Source organism: Sardina pilchardus, chromosome 10 (assembly GCF_963854185.1).
Source record: "Sardina pilchardus chromosome 10, fSarPil1.1, whole genome shotgun sequence".
NCBI classification, from domain to species: domain Eukaryota; kingdom Metazoa; phylum Chordata; class Actinopteri; order Clupeiformes; family Clupeidae; genus Sardina; species Sardina pilchardus.
In genome coordinates, this window is record NC_085003.1 from 12,511,402 (window position 1) to 12,538,075 (window position 26,674).

The 26,674-nt window shown below is 45.3% G+C and overlaps 3 protein-coding genes across 7 annotated transcripts in view; 1 reads left to right on the forward strand and 2 right to left on the reverse strand.

Moving 5' to 3' along the window:
* Positions 1–84: 84 nt before the first annotated feature.
* On the forward strand, positions 85–1,315 carry serf2a (small EDRK-rich factor 2a). Its single transcript, XM_062547440.1, has 3 exons — positions 85–169; positions 521–629; positions 916–1,315. The coding sequence occupies exons 1-3, from the start codon at positions 163–165 to the stop codon at positions 980–982; spliced, it is 183 nt and encodes a 60-aa protein (XP_062403424.1). The 5' UTR covers positions 85–162; the 3' UTR covers positions 983–1,315.
* A 276-nt stretch (positions 1,316–1,591) lies between these two features.
* rasef2 (RAS and EF-hand domain containing 2) lies at positions 1,592–9,614 on the reverse strand. Of its 2 annotated transcripts, none has more exons than XM_062548336.1 (17): positions 9,064–9,614; positions 8,441–8,593; positions 6,903–6,993; positions 6,137–6,232; positions 5,893–5,973; positions 5,656–5,771; positions 5,308–5,376; positions 5,120–5,201; positions 4,227–4,297; positions 3,925–4,135; positions 3,732–3,830; positions 3,285–3,429; positions 3,093–3,174; positions 2,727–2,841; positions 2,448–2,561; positions 2,265–2,341; positions 1,592–2,175 (listed from the first exon to the last, which is right to left on the reverse strand). In XM_062548336.1, the coding sequence occupies exons 1-17, from the start codon at positions 9,372–9,374 to the stop codon at positions 2,067–2,069; spliced, it is 2,022 nt and encodes a 673-aa protein (XP_062404320.1). In that variant the 5' UTR covers positions 9,375–9,614; the 3' UTR covers positions 1,592–2,066. The 2 variants fall into 2 exon arrangements, with proteins under 2 accessions (XP_062404320.1, XP_062404319.1); XM_062548335.1 differs by having other exon boundaries at positions 3,285–3,432.
* Positions 9,615–11,043: 1,429 nt separating this feature from the next.
* Positions 11,044–26,674, reverse strand: part of sema4ba (sema domain, immunoglobulin domain (Ig), transmembrane domain (TM) and short cytoplasmic domain, (semaphorin) 4Ba) — a 68,016-nt gene continuing 52,385 nt past the window's right edge. For all 4 annotated transcript variants that reach the window (XM_062546579.1, XM_062546578.1, XM_062546580.1 and 1 more), the window contains exons 8-15: positions 26,363–26,520; positions 19,673–19,854; positions 18,621–18,771; positions 17,382–17,592; positions 17,007–17,122; positions 15,956–16,113; positions 15,606–15,697; positions 11,044–15,473 (exon numbers count right to left, since the gene is read on the reverse strand). In XM_062546579.1, the coding sequence (XP_062402563.1) occupies positions 14,674–15,473; positions 15,606–15,697; positions 15,956–16,113; positions 17,007–17,122; positions 17,382–17,592; positions 18,621–18,771; positions 19,673–19,854; positions 26,363–26,520 (1,868 nt within the window). In that variant the 3' untranslated portion in view covers positions 11,044–14,673. The remainder of the gene's footprint in view (positions 15,474–15,605; positions 15,698–15,955; positions 16,114–17,006; positions 17,123–17,381; positions 17,593–18,620; positions 18,772–19,672; positions 19,855–26,362; positions 26,521–26,674) is intronic.

Below are 26,674 nucleotides of genomic sequence, written 5' to 3' on the forward strand. Positions count from 1 at the left end.
AGAAGAGGACATTTCTCGCGATATCGTAGAGCCTATGCGTACAGCAAACATTGCACTTCCGACAACAACCACCATCAGCGGCGCGCCATAGGGAAAGCTTCGGCGACAGTAGAGAGCAGCCCTTTGGGTGAGCTTATCTAAAGCGAAAACCATTTATCAGAAATGACGAGTAAGTAGTAGCAGCTACTGCTGGGATTATGATAACTTAATTCTGGTTATTTAAAGTCACTGCCTACATCGCAATGGTGCATACGCTGCATGTTGTCAGTTGCACCCATTTGTGAGCTAGCACTTCGGCTGACGTTGTTTGCTCGGCTAAATGGATACTAGCCCATGCTTACTTCCTTGTTACAACAGGCTTATTTTAAAAAGGTAGCTACACTCCAGACCGATTATTGGTATCTTTTTTTTTTTAAAGAACGGCTTTGAAATGGTCTACCAGGCTAGGCTAAAGCTGTCCATAACAGGCCAATTGTGCAAAACGTTGGTTGTTCAACAATCAGTCTGCGCGTTCTTGTAGGGGGAAACCAGCGCGAACTGGCCCGACAGAAGAATGCGAAGAAGCAGAATGACAGCGGCAAGGGCAAGCGCAATGATGACGGCCTTTCGGCTGCGGCGAGGAAACAGAGGTGTGAATCTAGCCTATGTTTACAAGCGAGGATCAATTAGGCCTAGTACAGAGCAGTCGGTGAGCCAATCAATCCCTGAAGAACTCTTAACTGCTAAGACGGAAGACGGTGCCTTGCAGACGAGAATCATCATGCTATGAATCAAATGGCACCTCAGTTCAAGCACTTGTGGGCTAAACCCACATTCCTCAATTGGTTTGCAATTTTTGTACAGAAGAAAATATTACTGATTCTAATATATTTATTCCAGTCATTATGTAAGTGTTTTCCCCTATCCTATTTGCAGGGATGCCGAAATAATGCAGCAAAAGCAGAAGAAGGCCAATGAGAAAAAAGAGCCGGGTTCTAAATAATGTCGGATATGGACCCCCCTCACACCAAGATCACCTAAGGTTAATATTGCCCTGTGTGACGAATTTGGGTACTCTTGTGTGTTGAGGCTCCGGAAAGCAGACCATTGTTGTATCTTAATAACTGTGATGGGTGCTCTTATTTTATTTTATTTAAAAAATCAATGTACCATCTTTTGAAGCAGACTCTGGTTGAATGAGGATTTGGCCGTTTGATCACCACAGTGCACAGGTCTCCATTTTCTTGATCAGTATTTACAATGTAAACAAAAGCTGCAAGAATGAACAGACCCATAGTTTGGAAGCAACCCAATCCCATATTTTTGTAACCTCTTCCTCTCCATCCTCAATTGTAATAAAGTAATAAAATGTAAAATCGTTCATGCACCTTTTGGACACAGTGTGCATTTATTGTTTTAAGATTAAGATGTGTTAAACACCAGATAGTATTAAGCAAAACTCTCTTTGGGGACATAAATCTGTGTAGCCTATACCAATCTAATACAGATCAGATGTAAGCACTTGATCTACATACATTATGAAATGAGAATGGCTTAGGCATTGCAGAAACACACCCATTGGTTTTACAAATCAGGAAACACATTTTCAGATTTTAAATTTGGAACATTTATTGTGTACAACTGATTTAAAAAATCTACATACAGTAACCTCAGTCCTGAGACTAATCTTTACAATGGTTTCTTAAGAAACATGTTAATTGCTGCATGAAAATCAGCACAATATCAGTTTGTTTTTGTTCGTGTACATAAAATCAGTAGTTTTGAACAGTAAGCACTACCAGAACTATTTAGCTAAAAATGCATTAACTGCTTGTTTTGAGTCATGCAGACTTTACATAAAATGCTATCGATGCAGGAAGCCGTATTGCACATAAAACTGAAATGATTAGCAAAATATAAATTATGATCTCTACTCTGTACCCCTATAGTTAAAAATATACAAAGTTGTGGATAGCTCCAAAATAACAATGCATGTGCCTACACTATGCCTTTTACAACATTGTTGGAAACTCCATGATAAATCTGTCCATCAATATGAAAAGGTTATGGCACTGCACACTGCATGTCTACTGTGCTGCATTGCAGCAGTTGCCGAATGTCTTCTTTCGACCCGTTTGACTCAGCTTGATGAAGTCCTCTGACTCTCCTTTTACTTTAACGTGTTTCTTAACATCTCTGTGAAGGACAATATCAGCACATTTCACAACACTGCTGTGTGGCAATAGGAGTGTCCAGAGACAGGTGGCGAGAGAGAGATGCCTTACCTGGCCAAATGGAGGACTGCCTCCACAACGTTGGTTCCTTCCTTGGCACTGGTCTCACAGAATAGGGCGTTGTAGGTCTGATAAGGAAGACACAGTATATTACACAACAAAAGAAACACTTCTGTAGAACTCTCTCTTACAAGTGACTGCCCTAGCAACATTATATGAGGGGTGAGGCCTAACCATAGCGAGTTTCTCTCCGTGTGCTGTGCTAACACAGCTTCCTTCAGGCCTTTGCTCACGCAGGTCCACCTTGTTTCCAATCACACACATGGGGATGCTCTCCTCTGTGGACTCCTGGGAGCAGAACAATTAGGTTTGCACTCAGCTTATCAACATACTGCAAGACCACTCAATGAGGCTGTGCAATGTACCGCGGCACTAAATACCATTAAGTGTGCGGAATAGCACTACAAACAATAACAGAGGTTAATGTAAGCTAATGGACTTTTTGTGGGATACCTGAATCTGCTCCATCCAATCCCTGACATTGAGGAAGCTGCTCTCCGAGGTCACGTCATACAGGAGCAGTACACCGTGGGCTTTGCGGAAGTAAGACCGGGCAATGCTCCTGAACCTACAAGATGTGAGCCAAGCAGGAGGTTATGTAAAAAGTGTTTTAAGAGTGCTGGAAAGGTGAAATGCCTGGAGCATAACAGGGCTTTAGTCCAAGTCTTTGTTTTCTGTGACATGTCTCTTTAGAGATGCTGCTACCATGACAGCTATTAGGAGGTGCACCAGCCCGGTATGAGGTGTTAGTCTTGAATAACAAGTCTGATGGCTTCTTTGAAATGATGACTATTATAATTGCCCTTCTCTGATGTTTACCTTTCTTGTCCTGCTGTGTCCCATATCTGCAGGGTGGTATTCTCGCCATCCACCAGCATCTTCTTAATCTGGAAGTCTACCCCTATAATCGCAATTACATTACTACTGGAATATATACAGTATATGTGTGTGTGTGTGTGCTCACAGTATTGCATCATGCTGTACAAGAACCCAGACCCCCTTTGCACTTACCCAATGTGGTCGGAATATCACCCTTAAATTCATTGAGACTCAGTCGCAGTAGGAAGCTTGATTTGCCCGACCCAGCATCTCCTGCCAGAACCAGCTTGTACATGGGGGCTGGGCCATCAGATTCCAGCAGGCTTGTGTCCAGTGGCTGCTGATCAAAACACACTTGTGAATACTTCATAATTATCCTTGCAATCTAGTGTACATGTCCTGTAATAACAGGAATAGGAGGTGTGTGCAAAATGATGTAAGATGAATCTGTCCTTTATTTTTTTTATTAAAAAAACTGTTTTAAGAAAGGCTGTAACATGCAAGTAATTTCTTGCATTTCTTTTTGCACCAAGTATCTGTACTGGTCAATAAAGAAAATCAACTAAAACATCAGCATGGCATGAAACTAGGTCATCAGGTTCTTTGGTCAGATGGACAGCTTGAAAATGTTTATCTTACCTTAGGGAAAGCAGACAAACGTCTTCTGATGGAGGATGCAATTGAACTCACTCGACTGGCTGCCACAGACCCCTCTACCTCAGACTTTGTCTCGGCCATCTAAACCGAAAAAAAGAAACATGTTCTTAACACATCATACTTTCACCCACTCACTACATAAAGTGCCCCCTAATGCATTATAAATCGGTCTTACTTCCAGCTCAGACGGAGCGTAGGAATAACTGTGGTGAACTGTTTCTATGGAGTCTCTGCTCTCGTCGCTGTCATAGTCACTGCCCGAGTCATCCACGTCCATGGACATGGCCACTCCACTGTCCAGGTATTTCTGGGCCCAGCTCGCCACGTGCGCATACCGTGGCTGAGAGGAATCCATTGCGGCCATTTGCTCCTCTTCACTGGCAAAACTGCACAGAAAGGAGAGCACCTCATTTAAACAGAACTCTCATAATTATGTGTGCATTTCTGTAGGCTACTGATGGTGTAGCAAAGGTCTACCTGTTATGGTTTAATGTGCTCTGGCGAATGGGCTTCGTCTTTCGGGAAAGGTCATCAAGCTTTGGTGAAAGCTGCGGAAAAGATCAGACAAGTTTATCGTGGTCATATCACAAAAGACTGTTTTTGGGAACAGACCCACTGCCACATCAGGGCTGCAGTGACCTCAAAGTCAGACGTGCTGAAAGAAATAGGTCGCTTTGGCACGGCACCACACCTAATTACAGGGTTCCCACAGCTCCTTTACACACTTGAGAGTTTGGGAATGGGGGCCTCGAAGGTTTTGGAAAAATAGACAAATTGACATGGGTCATTGGAAGTGCTCGAATGCATGTATTCTGTGTAAGAAAAAGAATGATGCCACAGACTCTGATATCACAGCAACACAGCACAGCTTGAACGTGTTCATACATTCATTTCAAGCCTCTCACTTTGTAGTTGTTGTCTGTGATCCTTGATCTGTGCGTGTTGAGTGTTGGGTCCTTGAATTTGAGTAATTGAACCTGGAGAAGTCCTTGAATGGTCCTTGACTGTAGGAACCCTGTAATGAGCACTGATCATTCTTTACTTGGTTTTGTATTTAAATGATGTGCTGTCACTTCTGGAAAATAACCAATAATGAGAAGCTGTTCAGTAACATGAGCTTCTCATGAGCTTTGTCAAGTCAGAATTTATGGCGCCGCCACGTTCGGACGCCTTTCTGGTTGCTCCGCCTAACTTGAGCATTTATTTACTTTTTGTACCTTTTATTAACCCCTATTGTTTTTCATTTATCCACTGCACTGACTACATATGGTAGCATTTTTTCTGACAATTTCACTGCATTCTTTACATTAATAATCATATGCATGTGACAAATAAGCATCCTTGTATCCTTGTATATAAATGCGACTTACACTTCTTTTGTTAGAGGCGGCATCATTGACCAGGGCAGAGCGTAGTCCATCGTTGCTGTCGTATAACTTCTTATTCATTTCCCTTCGTGTTGAAAAAAGGGGGGAGGGGGGAATTACATGAGAATAGAGGATTTCCAAAAAAAAAACTTTTTTTAAAGGCAATGGTAATTGTCAAAATGGCATCTCACTGGAGGATGTCGATGTGATTTGTGTATGACTGGTACTCTAGCGCCACCCTCTTCAGTTCATTGGTTTCCCTGTGAAAACAAGAAAGTAGGCCTTGTAGGGTACAGACTTGAAGACCATCAGATCTTTATCCATCCCAAACATTTCCACACTGATTCAAATCAAACATTGAACATGGTAATCAGTTTACTAGGGAATTGCACAATTCCATTGTGTCATATTCTGGACTCCCTTTGCACTTAAAATGTGCACCATTTGCTTCTCTCTCTAGAGTGATGGAAAGCAACATTGGTAGAAAGACCGTAGGGCTTCGCTTCAGTATAATGGTTGCAAGGTAATGGTAATGGTACCTCTCATGCTGAAGCTGTTGGTCTGTGTAAGAGTTCTTTAGCTTGTCCAACTCCACCTGAAGGATGGAGATGTTTGTCTGCGCCTTCACAAGGCAACTCCTCAGCTGCTCCTTCTCCTAAAATTGGGATATTAATGAGTTTTGACAGGAAACGGATACATTCTGAACAGAGAAATCTAAAATCTCATAGAAAAAAGGGACGTAATGAGACTATGCTAGTCAAATGCACTCAGCATACCTGTGCCATTTCATTGAGCTGGTTTCTCAGTTTGTCTACATCTTCCCTTGAGTTATTCAATTCCAGCTCCTCTTGATATTGCTGTACACATTTCAATAAAAAACAAAGGTAAACAGCTGAAAACATACTGAATCAAATAACACAATAGCCAAATGACAACTGACATCAGTGTTCAGTTTTTAACAGTATATCTTGCACAGGACACAACGGCATTAACTGTTCATCCCTACAGCAGGATCTCTACCCTTGAGAGAGAGTCCACAGCTGTTTGTAGGTCGGCCACTTCGTTGTCATGCCTCCTCTGCATCGCTGCAACAGCTCCTTCCATTTTCCTCTGTTCCTGCGGCCGGAAAAAGAGAGAAAAAAAAAACAGGAGGTGAGGTGCTTTCATATACCGGCCAAACAAAGGGGCCTTCACAGGATTTATAGAGGGCGCTTTGTGAGAGCAAACACCAGCGTTGCCCAGCTCTACCACGATAGTCGGCCCCTGAGCCTCTGGAATGCAGGTGAACCACTGCGCTCAGTAGGCTACACAGAGCAAGAGACTCAGACAGAAGCCCACTGTGGGTGTTTTCGGATATACGTTAGTCCACATACCAAGTCATTGTTCTTCTCAATATAGATATAAACATGTTTGTCTGCCTGGTATGTGTCTAAGCTCCAAATGTTCATGTCTTTGACACCAGCAATATGTAACATGCAACAACCAATAACATTTCAAGTGTATTCCTATTTTAACATAAGGAAAACCTTAAGAAATAAAAAAAGGAAATCACCTATTACACTGATGAACAAGAAGAATATGTTAATGTTTAAACCAGAAGAGGTCGGTCTGGTATGAACCTAATCAAAACCTATAAACCTATAAAATGAAAAAGATTTCCAGAGTATCCCTATTTCATGAAAGTCACAGACTGCCTTCGCACATTATACTGATGCACAATAAAGAAAATGTTAGTATTTAAATGAGAGGAGTTCCAAAGTGTATCCTCCCTTCTCCAGAAGCTTACCTCCTCCCTGACCCTCTCCTCAGTTCGACGAATCTGCGCCTGCACGTCATCCTCGAGTTCGGCCAGTTGGCTTGTGTTCATCTCCTCTGTCCTGTCAGTCAACACAACCACAGTCAGACACTGATGCAGCAGATGTCCATACGGAAAAAACAAAATCACACTTAAGAAAATGATTATGGCGTACACTCCACAAGGAATGGCTTAAACTCCGCAAGAAATGGCTTTTTCTTATACAATTCTGAAAAAGTTCCAGGAGACAGTACAAACATATTTTCTGTGCAGTCTCTTGACATTCCCACAGGTCTTTTAGTGATTGCATTCTCTTAACTAAGCACAAGAAAATACCTTCTTCCCTCAAAAAGGGATACTGCTACAGTTACTGTAATAGTCATGTGACTTTACTTGACCAATCATTCAAGAATGGAGGAGGAACGTTCTGAATCACTGGTCACAGATATGCAAGACAAGATACCGTACAGAGGAACATTCGGACCAAAAAACACCTTGTTTTCCATATCTCAAGCTTAAGTTGGAACAATGTGCATTCAGATATCATGGTCCACTACAAATTGTACATTACAAACAATCTGGTAGGATAGTTTTACAATTATCCTTGCAGAAGAATGAATCTTTCCAGTTCAGAGACTGTGAAAAGACCTGCTGAGCTGAAGTACAAGCACAGCAAGCTAAATAGTTTGCCGACTTCCTTCTTCCCTTGTACGAGACAATTCACCTGCATTTGAAAATCACAATGTCAAAATGACAATGGGACAGCCTTGAACAATTTAGCCTTGAGACAAATCCACCTCTGCATGAACTTCCTGTGTAATCGCCAGAAGCAGTGTGCCAACACCCAAACTTAAATGAACCACATATTGTGAATCATATGGCAAACTAAATGCTTCATACTGAGAGCTCAAAATCTGAATCTGAACACTTGTTTACTGTATTAGTTGCTACCAAGAACTGACGTCAGTTGACTTTATCAGTTTTGCACTTCTGATTAAGCAAGCATAACCACATCAATGTGAAACAAACAGCACGTCCAAATTGACACCCTACTAGCAGTTTGTTCGAAACTCAGGAATGAGATGTAACAATAAATAGATATTGAATCTTCTCTAGATCACTGTGCCAACATTACTTGACTCCCATAATAAAATGAGGGTCAAGAGCCATCTTCAATGTGGACACAAACACTATGTCACATTACTGTACTGGCTCAACGAAGGCATGCAAGGCCAAGCTGTCTCAGACCATCAAATGTAGGCTATATAATAACCATTAAACTCTTGTGAAGTGAAGGTGGTGTCACTGTCATATTGTATGCTAGATCTTCATCCACGTATCCATGTATACCGAGCTTATTTGAAAACTTTTTTGAAAAAGTTTTCAGGAGCCACCAGTCTGACTGATTTAAAACTGCCAAACATCCATCTCGTGAAATATATTATCTGTTATGTAGAAATCTTCAGAGCCAGAGGTATGGACACTGTGTTAACTGCTAAGGAGTCATATAGCCTAAAGCCTCTCCTCACCGCCTCAGGCTGGTTTCAAGCTGCTCATTCTCCAGACGTTGCTCTCGACTCTCGTTGACCAGACCCTGGATGAGTTCTTCATACTGCTGTAGTAACTGGACGTCAGAGGAAGCATTGATCTGTAGGTACAACTCACTGAGTGGATCTCGTAACCTGGAAACAAAGGCCAAAGGAATGCTTCAGTCACTTTCCCACTCACATGTCCAATGTAATGTTAAGACAATTAGGTCAGAAGTTTGTTGTTCAGCTGTGGAGTATCAGTGAATGGGGAAGAGAAACAGTAGCCTAGGCCTAATTGACACTGTTTCTCTGACCCAATCACTGATACACCACAGCTGAACAACAAACTTCTGTCGTATTGTAGGCTATGGGCCTACAATGTTCGTAGCATTATTTTCTTACAAAGGCAAAAAACGTCTTTGTCTATTGCATTCAATCAGCAGGCCCAGGGTATGATGAGCTTGAGAGTGAGTGGGCCAATCAAACCTTTAGATTAGTGAATACAATAGTTCCATTAATGGAGCTCTTTGAGTTTGACAGTAGCAATGTCAATCATCATTTAAGATGCCATTTAAAGACAGAAACCCAATTCACATGTAGCCTACACTGACTTTGAACTTTACCTTCCCAAAAAGTAAACGATGTCGCCATCCAATGAATTCTCGAATTGATCCCAAGGGCTGACCTGACCTGGCAGAGAACCCTCAAGTGAGGCCAGGTTAAGGGTCTCCGAAACTTCTTGAAACCGTGAAGAAAAGTCGGTGAAATTGATACTCCCATCCGCGTCCGAGTCGAATTTGTTGAATAAAGTTCTCATGTCCTCGGTGGGAACATTGAGCTCCCGGCAAACTACGGCGAAATCTTCTAACTCGATTCGCCCAGATCTGTTTACATCACAGGCAGAAAAAAGCCTTCGAAGGTCTGGTTTATCCATTTTGAAAAGTCAAATTAACCTTGGATCTTTTCAAATGCGTTAGCAGTTTCCCCAAGTTTCACTTCGCATCCAGAGCATAAATAAATAAATAAAATCCTTATTCAAACAAGTGCAATTGTGACGCCAAGTGATCCCAAATCGTGTTCATATATTAAAATAATCCATCAAATAGTTCCCTTTAAAACTGCCTACAACAGGTGAATTCCCCACGCCATTTGTCACACAGGTGCGTTAGCTAAAATCCATGACGGAATTAAACGACGCTGCTGTTGGAATGTTTCAGATGTCTTTGCAATCTGCAGACCATTGGTTCATCATAGCCTAAAGGGCGGGGCTAAGACAAGGTAGGCTATAGCCTACCGTCCACTTAATATAATTGTTTTGTTGAGAGTTAAAGAGGATTCTTCTGATTATTCTGTGGATGTCATTTTAGTTTGAGTTGTGAAAGAAAAATGTTTGTTTATCAAAGTTGCAATGAATGTTTATTCAGAATAAATGAATCATAAATTATTAATTTCAATTTCAGTAATACTGTTTCAATGAAACTGTTTAATGAAATGATACTGTTTATAATGAAACAGACCAACAGATGCTTGTTTAGCTCCTGCACTATAGGCAACTAGGCTCTTCCCTTTAGTCTTATTTTCCTTTCAGGTGTGGACTCCTTTATCTGAACTGCCTGCCTCTCAGGTTTGTGTATGTTCTTGTGATTAAACCACCACACCCTGAATAATTTGAATTAAATAATAGGCTAGCTATTAACAAGTAGGTGTATTGGATCTCAATGCGAACTGGATCTAATAGTGCTATAATATTATGATCTCTGTAAGAACCACTTCATTGCATTGTAGAATGCTAAATGTTCTTCCTGGTCATGGGTTCAACGAGTCTCAGTTTTCACACCAATCTCTGTACAAACAAGGCCACTCCACCCACACTTAAAAGGAGATTGATATGTTGACAATAGATTCCCTCCGTATGAACGTTTTCACTGACGTAGAGTCATGCAGCTGAGATAGCCATGACAATGGCATTGCAGCAGCAACACTATGTGTACTGTTGTGTGATGCTGCATGAAGCCAAGGGCGGAGCCCTTTTAAGGAGGCAAATGAGGGTTTCATTGTCATCAATATCTCAGAAGATGTCATATGAGTTGTTATTTAAACAGGTTGCCTGCATCTTTGCAGTGCTAGAAGCTCACTCTGTCTGCATATTCATGTATGAACCAATTTAACAACATATATTCTATAAAACAGATGACTTGAGCCACACCTTTATTAATATAACCACAGTTTGGCGGGGATCTTGCCAAACATGGCAGGCGCTCTTTAACTTAGTTAGATATTGCCTGACTAAAACAGACTGAATCCAGCATGATTTGGCACTTGACAAACTTCATTGGGGAAATACTCCCTGTGACTGTGTGGTTAAATTAACAAAGGTGTGACTCAGATCATGTTTTTGGAATACGCTTCAAGGTTTCCTACTTCCATTTACGAACCTCAATCTCCACATACAAACACTTTGGCACTGTACCTGGATGCTGAAGCAGTTTCATTAATTGAAATGACATATGTGAAATGAAATCAAAGTGTCTTTCATATAGGCTAGTATGTGGAGAGATATTGTTTACTTTCCAAAGAGGATCTACAGTAAAAAACACTTTTTCAAACATATATTTTATCTGTTTTATTTTAGAAAATTAAAATAAAGTGCTTTTTATGTACAGTATAATAAAACAACAGAAACAGTAGTGATGTATAATACAAAAAAATACATTTCACAACAGCTTTTTGTACAATGGCAGCTCAATTTACAAATACACCTTTACATAAAAGTTTACACAATGTCAACAATGAGTCCGATAGACTTGGCACACTGTTGCCATGACGCTGGAGTGCCTCTGCACCTGGGAGAAGGGCTGACAGCCTCCTCAGCTTCACTCACTGAGATCAGAGACCTCACTACAGTCCCATAAAAACATAAGTCTGTCACCGAAATACAATGCAGCGTGTGTGTGTGGATTAACAATAAAATCTGCTCTGAGTTGTCTGAATATCATAACTATTTTTGTACGCCATTGTTTGTCAGTGGATGAGCAAGGTAAGCCAATTTTCTTTAGAATTACCACAGGTTGTTTTATATACTTATGCATGTTTTAAAATCGCAAATGAAAGACAAGTGTAAAAGAGAAGACAGAAAATATATTTTAAAGTCATAGATTCTTTGTGCTTCAAATATGTGTGTGAGTGTGTTTGTGGGTGTGCATGCTTCTCTGTGTGTGAGAGTGCATGCACCTTTGTGTGCGTGTGTGTGTGTATTGTATGTGTGTGTCTGGGTATGATTCATGAACACACCGGTATGTGTATTTGCAGTACTTAGTATATGGGGTATATAACTCTAGATAGACCATGAAGGTTTTTTATGCACAGTAGATACATAGCCAGTGGTGGACTGTTGCACAGACAGCCTTCCAATTTACAGTGGTTTACGACAATAAACTGCTTTAAAAGGATAAAATCAAAACATTTAGCTTTTTATTGGTTCTATTGTGCAGTTACTGGCCACAAATGAAAGGCATTGAATCATATATATATATATATATATATATATATATATATATATATCTTTGAGTAAGCCTGAATGACATTTTTCATCTACCACAAAATAGCATGCAGTTGACAAGGCTGCTATTTGGTTAACCTGATCGTGTTGTCACAAGGCTAGAAGCACATTATTTGATGTCCCAAAGAGAGACAACATTGGAGTCATAAAATGTTGCTTGAAGGCATCTTCAAAAAGAAAACATGACAAGAACCTGCTACTGAACTGTAAAATAAAATAATAAAAAAAATAAAACACATTCCCTACTAAGGCTTCCCAACATTCTGTGCAAAAACAATGCATTGTGGGTTAAAGCAGCTTTGTGCTGTCTGTCTGCCCCTACACTACAGAAACCTTCCATTTACAACAGTCCCCAACAAACACAATTAGAATGTACATATATACACACGTCTCCCCCATTACAGCCTGTTAGCAGTATGCCTTTTGCTCAGCTACTTTGTCTGATGAAATGAAATCAAAAAATACCTTATACGATTTCTAGACTATATTTAAATAAGACACAAAATGTTTTACTTAAAGAGATTTTGGAATACTTTCAATGAGTGTGTCACTACATTCCACCATAACAATGTTTGCATTTGCTGCTGCTGCTGCTGCTGAAAAAAAAAAAAAACTGGCAACAATTTCACAAAATTTCTACTACATGACGGTGCGTCATACAGTTCAGAATAGTTTTATCTTTGGAAAGAAATGTAATGCATTTATAGATATATATAGAGATATATTTTTTAGGTCACATTGTCATGATTCATTAAGGTAGTGGGTATGAAACTGAGACAACAGTACCCCTGTCAAGCTATGGAGTTTTAAAAGTATACCTACAGAACACATATACACAGAACCCAGAGAGGTGTGGTTGGGCAACACGTTTAGTCTTTTTCTGTGTGTTGATACAGTATAGGTAGATTTTACTTCACTGTGGTTCTGCCTGCTTGCATGATCATTCATTCACTGGTCCAAACGGTCTCTGTTCATATCTAAAATGAACTGTTTCTCAATCAGCCCACATACATCTAGACGGTCTAATTAATGGATACCTATTTTCTCTCCTACCATCTGGCCATTTAATGTATGCTGGTAAACTCTTGTGCTCATAAACACTTTCTTAGGCAAATTTGCATTAGTTTCTACTAATGTTGTTCTGATGGACAAAAATGTGTGTCCGTAGGTCCCTAATGTAAATTGATTGTGCCATGAACCATGTTACATAAATGCAACATGATACCATTTAGTTGTTGCCATCATTCGATTGATGTTGTTTTGTTTGTTTGTTTATTTGGCACATACGACATACAATAATTTTTGGTAATGTAAACGAACACAGAAGGATGTTGGTCATCTCTGCTGGGTGTATATCAGTCGCTTGCTGACAGTTCAGCTTCCCACATGCTGAACACACACTCTTACTCACTGTTTCACTGAGCCCCGATGGTCCCTGTGTAGGATTCTGTGCCCCGCAGCTGCTTTGCATCGTGGGTAATGTATGCTTGGAGTGCTGGATGCACACTGGGCTCATTATCACTCCCATACGTGATTGCATGAGTGTGAAACAGAGTTTTGAGGTGTTCGGCTGATAGTTTTGAGGTGTAGGCTGCCACCCAGATGGATGTGTGAGCTAAGTGTCCTGATGACTTTCTGTTTCACATTATAATTTTATATGCTTTGCATAGTACACTGCCACTTAGTGATGTCACATTATTACTGTATGTAGGATCATATAGGATCATAGACCTCATCAACTCATATTTACTCAAATTTCAATAAAGGCAACATATCTTTAATACCTTGGCATTGACAATGCTCATATCCCAAAGACATTGTCTGTCCCCTATGCTCTGTCCAACCCCCTGTCTGCTCACCGACGGCTCCCTGTGCCTGTAGGGGGGGGGGGGGGGTCCAGTCTAGAGTACCAGTCATTTTCAAATGGACTACAAAGTCTGCTGTGGAGTACATTCTTGAGCTCTGCCCTCTCTCTCTACCTCTACGGGAGTCCTCTGGTTGCATCGGAAACAAGGGACCACGTCAACGGGAGTGCTGGTGAAAGGGGGACGAGGGCAACACCAGGTGGAATGAAGGCGCGTGACCCACTATGGCGAGCCTCTGGAGGCCTCTGGCTCAGCAGCTTTTCCGAGGTGATGAGAGCGAGCGGATCGTTTTTGGACGGACTTCTTCGAGGAGGCCTCTTTTTTTTGGCGGCGCCCTCCGTGTCAGCTCAGAAGAACACATCACCAGGTTTGGGGGCGAAACGTGCTGGACGTTTTCGGGACACCTTGGCATGGATGTGATGTGACTTCTGACCAAACACTTTTTTTTCTCTTCTTCTTCTTCTTCTTCTCCCTCTGAGCCTCGCGGTAGGAACTATGGGAGTGCTGGTTGTAGCTGACGCAGGGAAATGTGCACAGGACCACGAGACCTAAAATGAGGACCTTCTCCATGGGACCAAGTGCAAAACAGTTTTTTTCTGTTTTTTTCTTTTTTAAGAAAAAAAAAAAAGCAAAAGACGAAACACAGATGAGGAGTCCCATTGCGGTGAGTTCAGGACATTAGCCTTTCAGTGTTCCCATGTCTGGAGTGTCCTTTTAAACCAATAAAAGAACACCATTTCCCATCAGTCACCACTGCTTTTGTCAGTCACTTTCTCCTTACATTACCACGTCAGTCGCCACCCACATCATCACACGATGGAGTCTTTGATCTCGGAGCCCAGGCGGACGCGAGGCCTCGGACACGTGGGCGAGATCTCCACGTGGCTCTCCTTCAGGTTGAGCGGCCGCTTCTCGGACTCGGAGAAGCTCTTGCTGTTCTCGGGCGAGGAGCACTGCTCGTGCGTGGGCGTGCTGCAGAAGTAGTTGTCGTTGAGCGCCTGGTAGCCCTTGTGGTCCGAGACGGACGGCGGCACGGCCGCGTTGCCGTTGAGCGGCAGGCTCTCGTGCTGCGGCTTGCCCCCTCCCCCCCCCGCCAGCCGCGGCTTCTTCTGCGCCATGTTGGGGCACTCGCCCTCCTTCAGCATGGACTTCATGCGCCCGCGGTTGCGGTAGACCACGAACAGCGAGAAGGCCACCAGCGAGAAGGCCAGCAGCGCGCACACCACGATCAGCTCGTTCCAGTAGGTCTTGGTCTCAAGCTGCGGGGAGCGTGCCTCGCCGGGCAGTGCGATGGGCTCCTCGCGGGGGGCCAGCGGCGTGCGCGAGCGCCCCAGCAGCGTGGTGCTCTCCTGCCGCGGGAGCGCCTCGGCCCGCACGCAGTAGTTGGCCAGCAGCTGCCGGAAGCCCTCCTCCACCGACCAGCACTCGTAGCTCTCCTGCCGGTCGGCGTGCGCCACCACCACCAGGCCGCCGTCCGGGCTCGGGTAGAGGAACTGCCCGGCGTCGGCGCCGTACTCCCAGTGCCTCGCCGCCAGGTTGGAGCGCAGCTTGCACGGCAGCACCCGGAAGGTGTTGGCGGGCATGACGATCAGCTGGCACGAGGTCGCACCTGCGGGGGGGGGGGGCAAGGGTAGGGGAGGAAACCAATCAACATTTTAACGGGCACGCCATCATCAGAGCAATCAAATTGAAGAGCTGACCGCACCATTAAGCCGGACTAACACAGGCGAGGAGGACTTACGAGTGGACGAGGGCTTGGGAGACCGAGTGCTGGGTGCCGTCTTGTTACACGAGACGGTGGTGTCTGCATTGTCCACGTCCTGCTGCCATTTGCTGAAAGCACACAGGAGCACAAGATGGTTCAGTAACACGCACTGGCTCTGACAAACAGACCTGAGGACGTCATTCCGTCCGATTCTATTCCCCTCCACTTACGGTCACCTCAGGGATGCCATCTGATGGCTGATCAGGTCAAGTTACACTAACTCTTGCCTGAACAACATGTTTGTTAAACCTCTTTCACTGAAAAGAAAAGAGTTGTTCTGTTTTTTTTTGGTGTGTTTTTTTTTTTGCAAGTGCACTTGTACTGACCTCCCAGGGGGCGCCTGTCTGACGTCCAGACACTGTCTCCCTGTCCAGGCGCAGTAAGGGTCCCTGGAGAGGACACACTCCCCGCAGCTCGGGTAGTTGGAACAGTTGGCCACGGGGACCTCGGCCAGCCCGGAGAAGGAGGACACGTACAGCAGACCCTGCGGCGGGGGAGGCACAAGACAACACAACACAACACCGTGAGGATCTCTGACAAAGAGCGGAAATACCCAAGAACATCTTTCTATATTTACACCGGGAGGTGCGAATTCACGGTTTCCATTCATGGCGTGAACACGATTCTGAATGATGGTAATTTCCTGGTGGCACTGTGACCGCAAGGTATGCGACACAAAAAAGAACAAACAGTGAAAATGCTGCAGGGATGGGGTGTGTGTGGGGGTGGGGGGTGGGATGAGATGGGGGGTGGTGGGGGTAGTTGGGGCAAAGGGAGGTGGGACTCATTGTGTGTCATGTGCTGTTTACTCCCCATCTGTTCGCCAGCTCCCGAGAGAGGAAGCTGGAGATGTAATTATCTCAGCAAAAGTGAGTCTACACCCTCCGTCCTCTCCTCACATACACACACACGCAGGCGCACACACACACACACACACACACACACACACACACACACACGCACACACGCACATGCACACACACACACACACCCCTGCCTGCAGGCGTCTCTGTTCAAGGCTGATGGGTTACCTAAGCTGGCCACTCTGACATTAACTTACTTCATAATCACTCCCTAAAGAAATCCCAGTGTGCTACTCCACCAGGGAGCATTAGCACATCGGATGTGAGAAATGCACAGTATAAATACGATTCATTATTATCCATTACTTAGACCAGAGGACCTCCACTGTATTGGAAGTTGTACTGTGCTGTTGTCTGGGGATGCAAGTTGTGTGTGTGTGTGTGTGTGTGTGTGTGTGTGGTGTGTGTGTGTGTGTGTGTGTGTCTGAAAGAGGAAGAGACAGAGAGAGAGAGAAAGAGAGAGAGTGAGAGAGTGTGAGAGAGAGAGTGTGTGTGTGTGTGTGTGTAAGGCTACCTTCTCTATATCAAGCTCGATGTGTTGCACAGGCTGGGGTGTATGGAACAGGACCATCTCCTCAATGATGTGCATCTTGCCCTGCACGTTGATGGCCTTGTGGAGCCTACCATCATCTGGAAAGAAAAAGCATTTATCATCACAACCAAGCTAAATTCACTAAGTGTATAAAGACAACACATTTATCATCACAACCATGCTAAATTCACTAAATACACAAAGCCGGAAATCTATACCTTCAGTAAAACAGAAATATGAACATATGCTATCTTTTACTAGCTTTTTTAAAGTCACTTTCAATAGTCCACTGAAGTTGAAAACTGAAAGGCCATCGTCCTCATAGTGGGATGCTCTGCCTGAGCAGGTGTGTCTCACCTGTGCCGATGAAGAGCACGTCGTAGGCCTTGTGGACCGACTGCACCTGGTGGACCGCGATCTGTGTGTAGCGCACGTTGCGCTTGAGTAGGAGGGGCTGGCTGCGGATCACGTTGTCCATCAGGAAGTGGTCCTTGACGAAGTTCAGCACCTTGTCGGGCATGTGCAGAGAGCTGGAGATGCCCATGCCGCGAGCCGCGTTGGTGATGCACTGTGGGAGAAAGACAGGAGCATGAGGATGAGGAAGAGGACGAGGAGAGGAGGAGGGCATGAGGAAGAGCAAGAGAGAGTCCGGAAATAGAACAGGAGGAATGATAGAGGAAACAGGAAAGACACAAAAGAGATAGATCAGGAAGATAAATGAGAGATGAAGACAGAGAGAGAGAGTGAAAGAGAGAGAGAGAGAGAGAGAGAGAGAGAGGAAGAGAGAGGAGAGATGAAAGGACAGATGAGACTGGGTTCAGATCGGACGTTGAGCATAGCACTGTCTTTCCTACTAACACACAACACAAACACATACATATCAAGCGAAATAAAGTAAATAAAATAAAAAAAAAATCTCTCCCACACACAGATGTCTGTTTTCAAAGCGCGTCTGACACAGACGGACTTCATCCGAGTGAGTTTGCTGGCTGCACAGGATTGGCTGCAGATAAGGTGTGTGGGAAATGAGAGCGGCCCGAGGAGGCCGATAAGCATCAGGGCTGTTGGGCTGCAGCCGCCAGCGACAGCTCCAGCTCTCAGACTGATACCACCAGAGCCACTGATGCCCACCGCTGATTGGAGATGTTGTGTGGGTGTGTGTGCGTGTGTGTGTGGGTGTGTGTATATATACACAAACATGTGTGTGTGTGTGTGTGTGTGTAGTATTGTGTGTGTATGTGTGTGTGTGTGTGTGTGTGTGTGTAGTATTGTGTGTGTATATAGTGTAAATAGTGTAGTGTGTATGTGTCTAAGATGTGCTGTCCTCAAACACACACACACACACACAAACACACACACATCAACATATCTCCCGATGACTGATGTCAAGCAGATATTCTCTTAATTTTATTGCCCATCCAATCCTGCTCAACAACAAATCATCTGCCAACCTTTTCTTTCAAATAATTCATGTCCGTGACTGAACCTGCTGAAGTATTTCTATGGGCTCTTAGAGGCAGCTGATCGCTCACTGGACACAGCAGAGGTGTGGAGCGCAGTGCGCCATTACGGCCATCGGGGGGCAGCAGTACTCACCGCGCCAGGGCGAGGCTCGGGGACTTGGTGGTTGTAGGTGTACCACTGCTGAGTCTCGCGGTTCACCTCACGGTAGCGCCCGTTAAATGCCCTCTCCACCTGCTCCATCGTAAAGGCACACACAGCTGAGCTTCCAGACGCACCCTTGTACCTGTGAGCACAACACACACACACACACACACAAAAAGGCCATATTTAGACTTCACGTAAAGCCCAGTTTTTATCGCACACGCTACCAGAGACTAAAAATAGATCTACTGAAAATGACTCAATGTGCACAGCACACACCCATATTCTGTTTCATGCACACACCTAAAACTGAGTGTCAATGGAGCAGATATCCGATCGGATCGACTCTCAAAGCTGCCACTGAATAAACAAAAAAAACCCAGATGAAACAGCAGACTCTCCACAGGCTTGCCAAACGCCCCTGAGAGAGGCGTGCCTGCCTGCCTGCCTGCCTGCCTGCCTGCCTGCCTGCGTGCCTGCCTGAGGCCTGGTCCCTGACCCTTCTGCGCGCGGCATTCCGCCCCATGCTAATGAGCAGAATCAATACAGTCTCTCTTCCTCCTGCTGCATACAGTAGCACATGGATGAGAGTGAAGCAGCGCCGTGCCCACAGAGCCACAGAGTGGATCAATAGCGGCATGATATGAACTATCAGTGAACTGGCGCTGCTGTTGTTGCCTATAGTTTATTTGGGGACACCACCGGCGCTGTTGTGGATGACTCACATCTCACAAGCTAGCCACACACACAACAGTGGCCAGACACTATAGGATGAAAACTGCTGCTTGTTCTCAAGCTGTTTTTTTTTTTATTTCAACATTAAATTAAAAGTCCCCGAGACATTTCAGGAAAGAGTGTTCATTGGCAGTGTATGTCATAGTTAAGCATATAAACTTCAAGGCAGAAAAATATAATTTCTAGGTTTTACGCTTTACTACTGTGTCCTATAAAATCTATATTTTTGACTTCAAAAGACTAGGGTGACTCAGAGAGTAGGCTAAACGCTGCTCTTGTGGTGATCTCTTCTGGCGTCGTGCTCGTACCACTGTGAGGTGAAGACTCCGTAGAACATGGTGCTCTTCCAGTCCTCCTTGCTGGGGGTCAGCACAAACATGTCCTGGATGATGTTGAAGGGGAAGCCGTCGTCTGGCAGCGAGCAGAGCAGCTGGGCCTTCAGAAACGTGGTCCACTTCTTCTGCAACACTCGCTCTCCACCTTTATCTCCCTGGATCAGGAGGAAATACAGAGAGAGAGAGAGAGAGGGAGAGATCTGTTAATAAGATGCAGGGACAAAATAGGCCTTCTATTCACTCTGTTTCCAGCAGAGGGCGCACTTATATCACGTATCAGAAGCAGAAAACTGCTGCAGCAATTTTCACCGGCTGCCTTGAGAACACGATGGTGTCACAGGGTCCAAATGGTGGGTGAGAACATAACATGGCACATTTTTTCAGTGTTACAACGGCAGGATTATGTGCTCATCCAGTGGTTTGGGACTCGCACATAAACCGGCTATTATGGAAATGAAGGATAATGAAAAGCATGGCATGTGACGTGTCTCCTCGTGGAGAGCAGGACCAACAACAGCATAGTTTGTCAGTGACGACGGCCTCTTCCCGGTGTGAAAACACTCCAAACATGTACACAAGCTTCTGGGTCACAGACACAAGCAGGGCAGGAGGAGGACAGTAGAGAGCGTGGGGGGGCGGGCTGTGTTGTGGGGAGGGGGGGGGGGGGGGGGGAATCAGACAAGACAACACAGCATGCCAATCGGTTCTGAATTGAATGAGAAGGGCCGGCTGCACTTGGATAATGCCCTCTTACTGTGAGTGGAGATGGGACTGCCCGGGGCGACCTGTCTGCACTGTAAGCACATGATACACACACACACGCACACACACACACACACACACACACACACACACACACACACACACACACACAGACGTCCACGACAAACTCTCCGCCTCACATGTGAGAAGCCACCAGGGAAAAGAAAGATGGGCACGTCCAAACAGAGGCGCTGTCTAAGAAAACATCCCATGGAAAGAATATCCACAGTAGCCACACATACACACACACACACACACACACACACACACACACACACACACACACACACACACACACACACACACACACACACACACACTCTTTCGAGAGAACTGTTTGGATCCCAAGAAAACATCTGTGCTCCCGAAATACTGATGTGAAAATTCAGTAGTAGAAGACGTGTATGTCGTGCAGTCATAGTTTGTTACATGACACAAAAACTCCATCATTCTAATATGTTCTATAACCACTGTGCAGCCTCAGACAAGGAAAACCAGTGAAGCCAATAACCTCTCTGAAAGCACCTGAGAGGAGTTCTGGGCAAACTATTGGAGGCATACAAAAACCTTATCAACACAATCAACAGCGCAATGGTTTTGATAAAGAATGATGCATTTGATGATGAAAGCTCTTTTTTTTTTTTTAGATTTTGCCGGGTCATCCAGCCTAGACCACAGAGCTGCAGGTGACTTTTGGACTTTGCCTGACCATATACCATACAAATTGATTTGAAGATGATCCCAGTTCTAGTTACATACAAAGAAACATGCTTCAAAAAGCGTCAAATTCTTGCACATGGTCTCTCGACTAAAATGTAAAACTCAACACGACAATGATAACAATTCAACCTGTCCTTTCGTAATTCGTATTGGTTTGAATTACGACATCAAAGTCAAGCAATTACCACAATACTAGCCTGGAACATTGATCTGAGGAGATTCAAGAGACTGTGTGCATCTTAACAAGGCCTCTTTACCAAGCAGAGAGAAGAGATATGCCACAATAAACCCAAGAAGTCTACTGATGGACAAAACCCAGAAGCTACAGTCCCCTAATTTGGGCCCACTTCAGCCGCCCAGTTCATGAGGGGAAATGACATCGCTGAATGTAAAGGGAAATGACACGTGACTAATGCTGACTTTCTGAAGCAATTTCTTGCTGAGGCAAGCCAGGCAGATAATGGGCAGCATATATTCTCCACTCTACTCAGCTGTGCCTGATGCTTGTTATTGCTTAATAATACCTGAGTATGGTGAACTTTCACCATAGCAGCACAACAACAACAACAACAACATCCTCCTAGAAGCACGTCCTCATTCACATCACCGTCTTCAGAAACACGCAAAGCTTTCATGAAGATAGAAAGCAGTTGCGCATATTGCACGCAATGAAAAACAGAGACCAGGGGGACAGGAGCGGATGTGTGCGGAAGAAGGACGAACACCAAAGACCTCGTGTGGTAATCAATGTTTACGTTGTAAAAGCATCTGTCTTTTGTTCCTCTGTAGCCGGTTGTGGTTACAACAATGTCTAAAATGACACACCTGTATCAACAGCAAGGAGAGCAAAAAGAAAGAAGGAAAAACAGAAAGAAAGAAAGAAAGAAGAAAAAAGAAAGAAAGGAAGAAAGAGGGAGGGAGGAGGAAAGAGCAGTGAAAATAAAAAGTGAGAACACAGACATGGAACATCACATGGACCAGGCCCGGTGATAAGCAGCTCTTACATAAAGCCATCAGGAGGGGAAAACTCTTGACAGAAGCACCACCCCTTCCAACTATCCTCGGAGGAAAACACGCCGTATTTCTTTTCACTGTTATTGTAATTCAGTACTCTGGACAACGCCTTCCCCTGTACCACGTTCCAAGTACGCAACAACACATTCCACTAATATTTCAGCCGTTTGGAGAGGGACCCTTCCAGCAGAACAACTTCTGAGTAAGAGTGTTGTCTAATCCCTCTGGCCAGGGTTAGATTCACCTTGAATCCCCCTTGCAAATGGCCTTCATTGACCCGGACCTAACAAAGGCTAATAAGCGGTTAAGCCGAGCTGGACTCCAGATTATGTAAGTGGAGTGAAGTGGGCCTCTAGAATTTTCCATTCCATTTATAACATTCCTGGAATTAAAAGAATTGTCAAGTGGTGGTGAAGCTGTCCACATTGAATATATTACAACTATAGTGACTAACAAGAAACAGCAAACAAAACAGATAGAAAGATGAGGCCAAAATAACTGACTTTACATTCCTTTCCTATTTGTGTTTAATACACTGCTTGACCGCAGTCAAGCTGAGTTACCCCAAAGCCATCTCGTTCCTTCTCAGTGCACTAAGTTGTGCACGGATCTGCAGACAGCATCAGCCAAGTGACATTTAAGTCGTAAATGTAAACTGAAAAGAGGCCAGATGGTGGCGCTAGTTTCCCCCGCTCCTGGAGACATCTGTGGGGAGCGGTGCCCGGCCCTACTGTATGGATCAGGCCAAGTTCAGCATCTACAGTGGATCTCTATCAGCTCTCAACGCTGCGGGGGAATCGATGGGGCTCCAGTCAGATGTGCTGATATGTCAGCACTTGGGCCTCACTTGGGCAGCACAGACTACAGAGCGCCGGCCGCAGTAGCAGCAGAGGCCCTGCTGGCAGACGGACTCCATCCTCCATCCTCCTCTGCCGGCGCCCATTGACACTGCACTGCCATTAAAACAGCTGTTTATGTATGTGCTGTGGGGGAGTCTGTTCAAATTACAAATCAAAAGGGATTTACTTTGGGATTAAAGTGGATCATCGGCCCGCCAAACACCCATCACTGCCGCCTCACTATCTTTTCATGTCTGCTTTTTTTTTGTGGATGGATACGCTAAGCCAACATTGTGTGTTGTGTGTTTTGTTTGTATGTACATAAGCAGCAGTGTGTGTGTGTGTGTGTGTTTAAGTAGGGAGCCTACAGCAATCTGCTGACCCTAGACACTGTCCCTCTGACTGCTGTTAGATTTTATTGGCTATTGCTTCAGCCTGCTTGAGCACCAGCTGCAGACAGACCTGGACAAGGGGTCAAGAGGCAGGGCTGCAAGTGTGTGTGTGCGTGTGTGTGTGTGTGCGTTTGTGTGTGTGTGTGTGTGTGTGTGTGTGTGTGTGTGCGTGCGTGCGTGCGCGCGTGTGTGTGCGTGCCAGCAGACACCCATATGTGTTGTATACGTTTTAAAGATGGGTATACATGTATGTGCACGTGTGCATGCATAAGCATGTGCAGGTCTGCTGGTGGGTCTGCCTGCATGTGTCGGGGATGCTACCTACATGAGTGAGAGAAGGAATCGTTCGGGTCACTGCAAAAAAAAGTCTTAAAATAGAGCAGGCCAGACAGGTTCAAATAAACAAGGCCAGACGTACGCCAGTCCCAATGTGAGGAAGGCCTCTTTAAATGCAAAACACGCCGCACACACTAAAACACCTACTCAGGGAGGCACTGAGAGGGAAAGGCAGAAAGACACTGACAGACCGATAAACATATGAAAGAAAGACAGACAGAGAAAAAGAGACGGGGGGAGAAGAAGAAGAGAGAGAGAGAGGGAGAGGGAGAGAAAGAGAGAGAGAGAGACCTGGGGTAAATTTAATTACTGCAAAGGGAGAAAAGGGGGCCTGCTGCAGATGCAATTGAATCCAGCCAGTGAGCCGGCGTGCTGCAGTCTGGCTCTGGCGCTGTACATCTCATCAGCGCTCATATTATTTCTAATTACAGCCCATAATGGATTTCTGCAGTTTCATTACGCTTTTGTTTGCTGTGCGAGAGAGGAGAGCGAGGAGGACAGGCTTCAACGATGAGACGGCCCGCTCGCTCGCGTGTCCTCCTGCTCTCTCTGTCTCTGTCTCTCTCTTCCTCTCCTTCTCACCCTCTCACCCTGTTCTCTCTCTCTCTCTCTCTCTCTCTCTTGCTCTCCCTTTCACCCTGTTCTCTCTCTCTCTCTCTCTCTCTCTCTCTCTCTCCCTCTCCCTCTCACCCTGTTCTCTCTCTCTCTCTCTCTCTCTCTCTCTCCCTCTCCCTCTCACCCTGTTCTCTCTCTCTCTCTCTCTCTCTCTCTCTCTCTCTCTCTCTCTCTCTCTCTCTCCCTCTCCCAAATTCAAAAGTTGCTTTATTGGCATGACAAATGAAAACTTGTATTGCCAAAGCAATTGGTACATGTAAAGGTAAGACATCTCCCTCTCACCCTGTTCTCTCTCTCTCTCTCTCTCTCTCTCTCTCTCTCTCTCTCTCTCTCTTGCTCTCCCTCTCACCCCGGGCTCCTGTCTGCCTCCACACAGACAACATCAGACCGCCTGCGTTTTGATTGAGGAGCTAAGGGCTCTCCTTATTTACTTATGCCTATTTTGTTTATCTGGATGACGGCCCTATGCAACGCTGCGGTGCGTGTCCCCCGCGCGGCCGTGTGAAATTAACTCCAATTGAGTCGGTGGTGCGTTCCAGACGAGCGCCGAGGTGTCGGTGCCGTTAAACCGCAACCTGATTTGTGCTGCGTGCTCACATGACGTCTGAGATAAACAACGCAGGTAGCGGCGCAGGAGGACTCGGGCTGGGCGCAGGTCCAGTCGTGGCACAGGTACAGTACTGTATGTGGCAGGATCTCGCCACGGTCTCGCTGCGGAGTCTGGGAAGAGATCCTGATTCGGCCGTCAAAGGCAAAGATGGAAATCATAACACTGTTTCCTGCCATGTTGACAACGTGCGTCATGTTCCCGAACGAAGACACCAGGAAACAATTAGGCCTTTAATCATCATTTGAAGCCCAGCAGATGTCACCGTTTGAACACCGTCCAGTCACATTCAAGTGCGCTGCCCGGGGCTGGTGGGGAGTTCAGTTCAGGCATACGCCTTTTCCTTTCCTCCACCGCGCAGCTATCTGGACCGAGCGAGGGAAGGAGAAGCGATTTTTGGGTTTTGAGCCGCGCAGGGCTGCGTGTGTTAATATTTACTGAAACGCGATAAGAGGGAGGGGATGGGGGAGCTGGAGCCAGATCCAGGGCCAGAGGAGAGCGAGAGAGAGAGAGAGAGAGAGAGAGAGAGAGAGAGAGAGAGAGAGAGAGAGAGAGAGAGAGAGAGAAAGGGAGGCTCATGAGAGGGGAGGTGCACAGAGGAGGAATGTTTTTCTGTAACACGAGCTTCAGCGTCTTTCTCAGGCAAGCCTACAGAACCCCACCCACCCACCGCCTGGACCCAAAACGCTGTGCAGACCCCTGAGGCACACGCACAGACACAAGCTCACACACACGCACACGTGCTCTCTCTCACACATAAACACACACACACACACACACACACACACACACACACACACACACACACAAGCGCACAAGCATGCTTGCGCTCACAGATGCAAATATGTTTATGTTCCATTTGTAGCTAGCAGTCACATGCATGAATATATAAACAGATGCACACCATACATACATACAAACACACACTCATTTCCATATCCACACACACACACACAGACACAGACACAAACACAGCCTCTTAAGTGGTCCTTTGCCGCTCTGATAGGCTCATTTAAAATGTCTGGGGGGTAAAAGATGGGAAAGAGGTGACAGACAAGCCTGCTGGTCTTTGTTTGTGTTGCAGTTAGCTTGTGAAATTCCCTCTTGGGAGAGAGATACCCCTTTTTCAGGCTGGGCGGGGTTGTGGCTGGGGGACAGGCATCGGGAGAACCTGTGTGTGTGTGTGTGTGTGTGTGTGTGTGTGTGTGTGTGTGTGTGCGTGTGTGTGCTTGTGCGTGTGTGTGCTTGTGCGTGCATGTGTGTGTGTGCGTGTGTGTGCTTGTGCGTGCATGTGTGTGTGTGCGTGTGTGCGTGCATGTGTGTGTGTGTGTGTGTGTGTGTGTGTGTGTGCGTATGCTCCATTCATGCATCCCCTCACCTTACACACACGAGCGATGCGCGACACAATGGTGTTGTCAAAGAAATCAAACTCCTTCCCCGCCTCGCTGAAGAAGAAGTAGATCTTGTCGTCGTCGCCCACTGGGTTGCCCGGGGGCAGGCTCTCCTGGATGTAGGCGGAGCCCACAAACGCTGGGTCTGGATTGGGTGGGGCAGACAAAAGGACATGGATGAATGACAAACCTGAATCACAATGCAATCTGGGACAGCGGAGGACAAACAGAGAGACGCTGAAGCAGTGGAGGCCCTTTTAACATCTAGTTCATGGCACTCATGCTACTACCACGAACAC

What these genes read in the sequence shown, in the direction of transcription:
- serf2a (XM_062547440.1), top strand. An exon ending in GCTGCGGCGAGGAAACAGAG is followed by an intron (nt 630 to 915) that starts GTGTGAATCTAG and finishes TCCTATTTGCAG; the next exon opens with GGATGCCGAAATAATGCAGC.
- rasef2 (XM_062548335.1), bottom strand. Translation starts at nt 9,374, where the DNA reads ATGGATAAACCAGACCTTCGAAGGCTTTTTTCTGCCTGTGATGTAAAC. An exon ending in AGCTCAATGAAATGGCACAG is followed by an intron (nt 5,772 to 5,892) that starts GTATGCTGAGTG and finishes TCCCAATTTTAG; the next exon opens with GAGAAGGAGCAGCTGAGGAG. An exon ending in ACGGAGAGAAACTCGCTATG is followed by an intron (nt 2,342 to 2,447) that starts GTTAGGCCTCAC and finishes CTTCCTTATCAG; the next exon opens with ACCTACAACGCCCTATTCTG.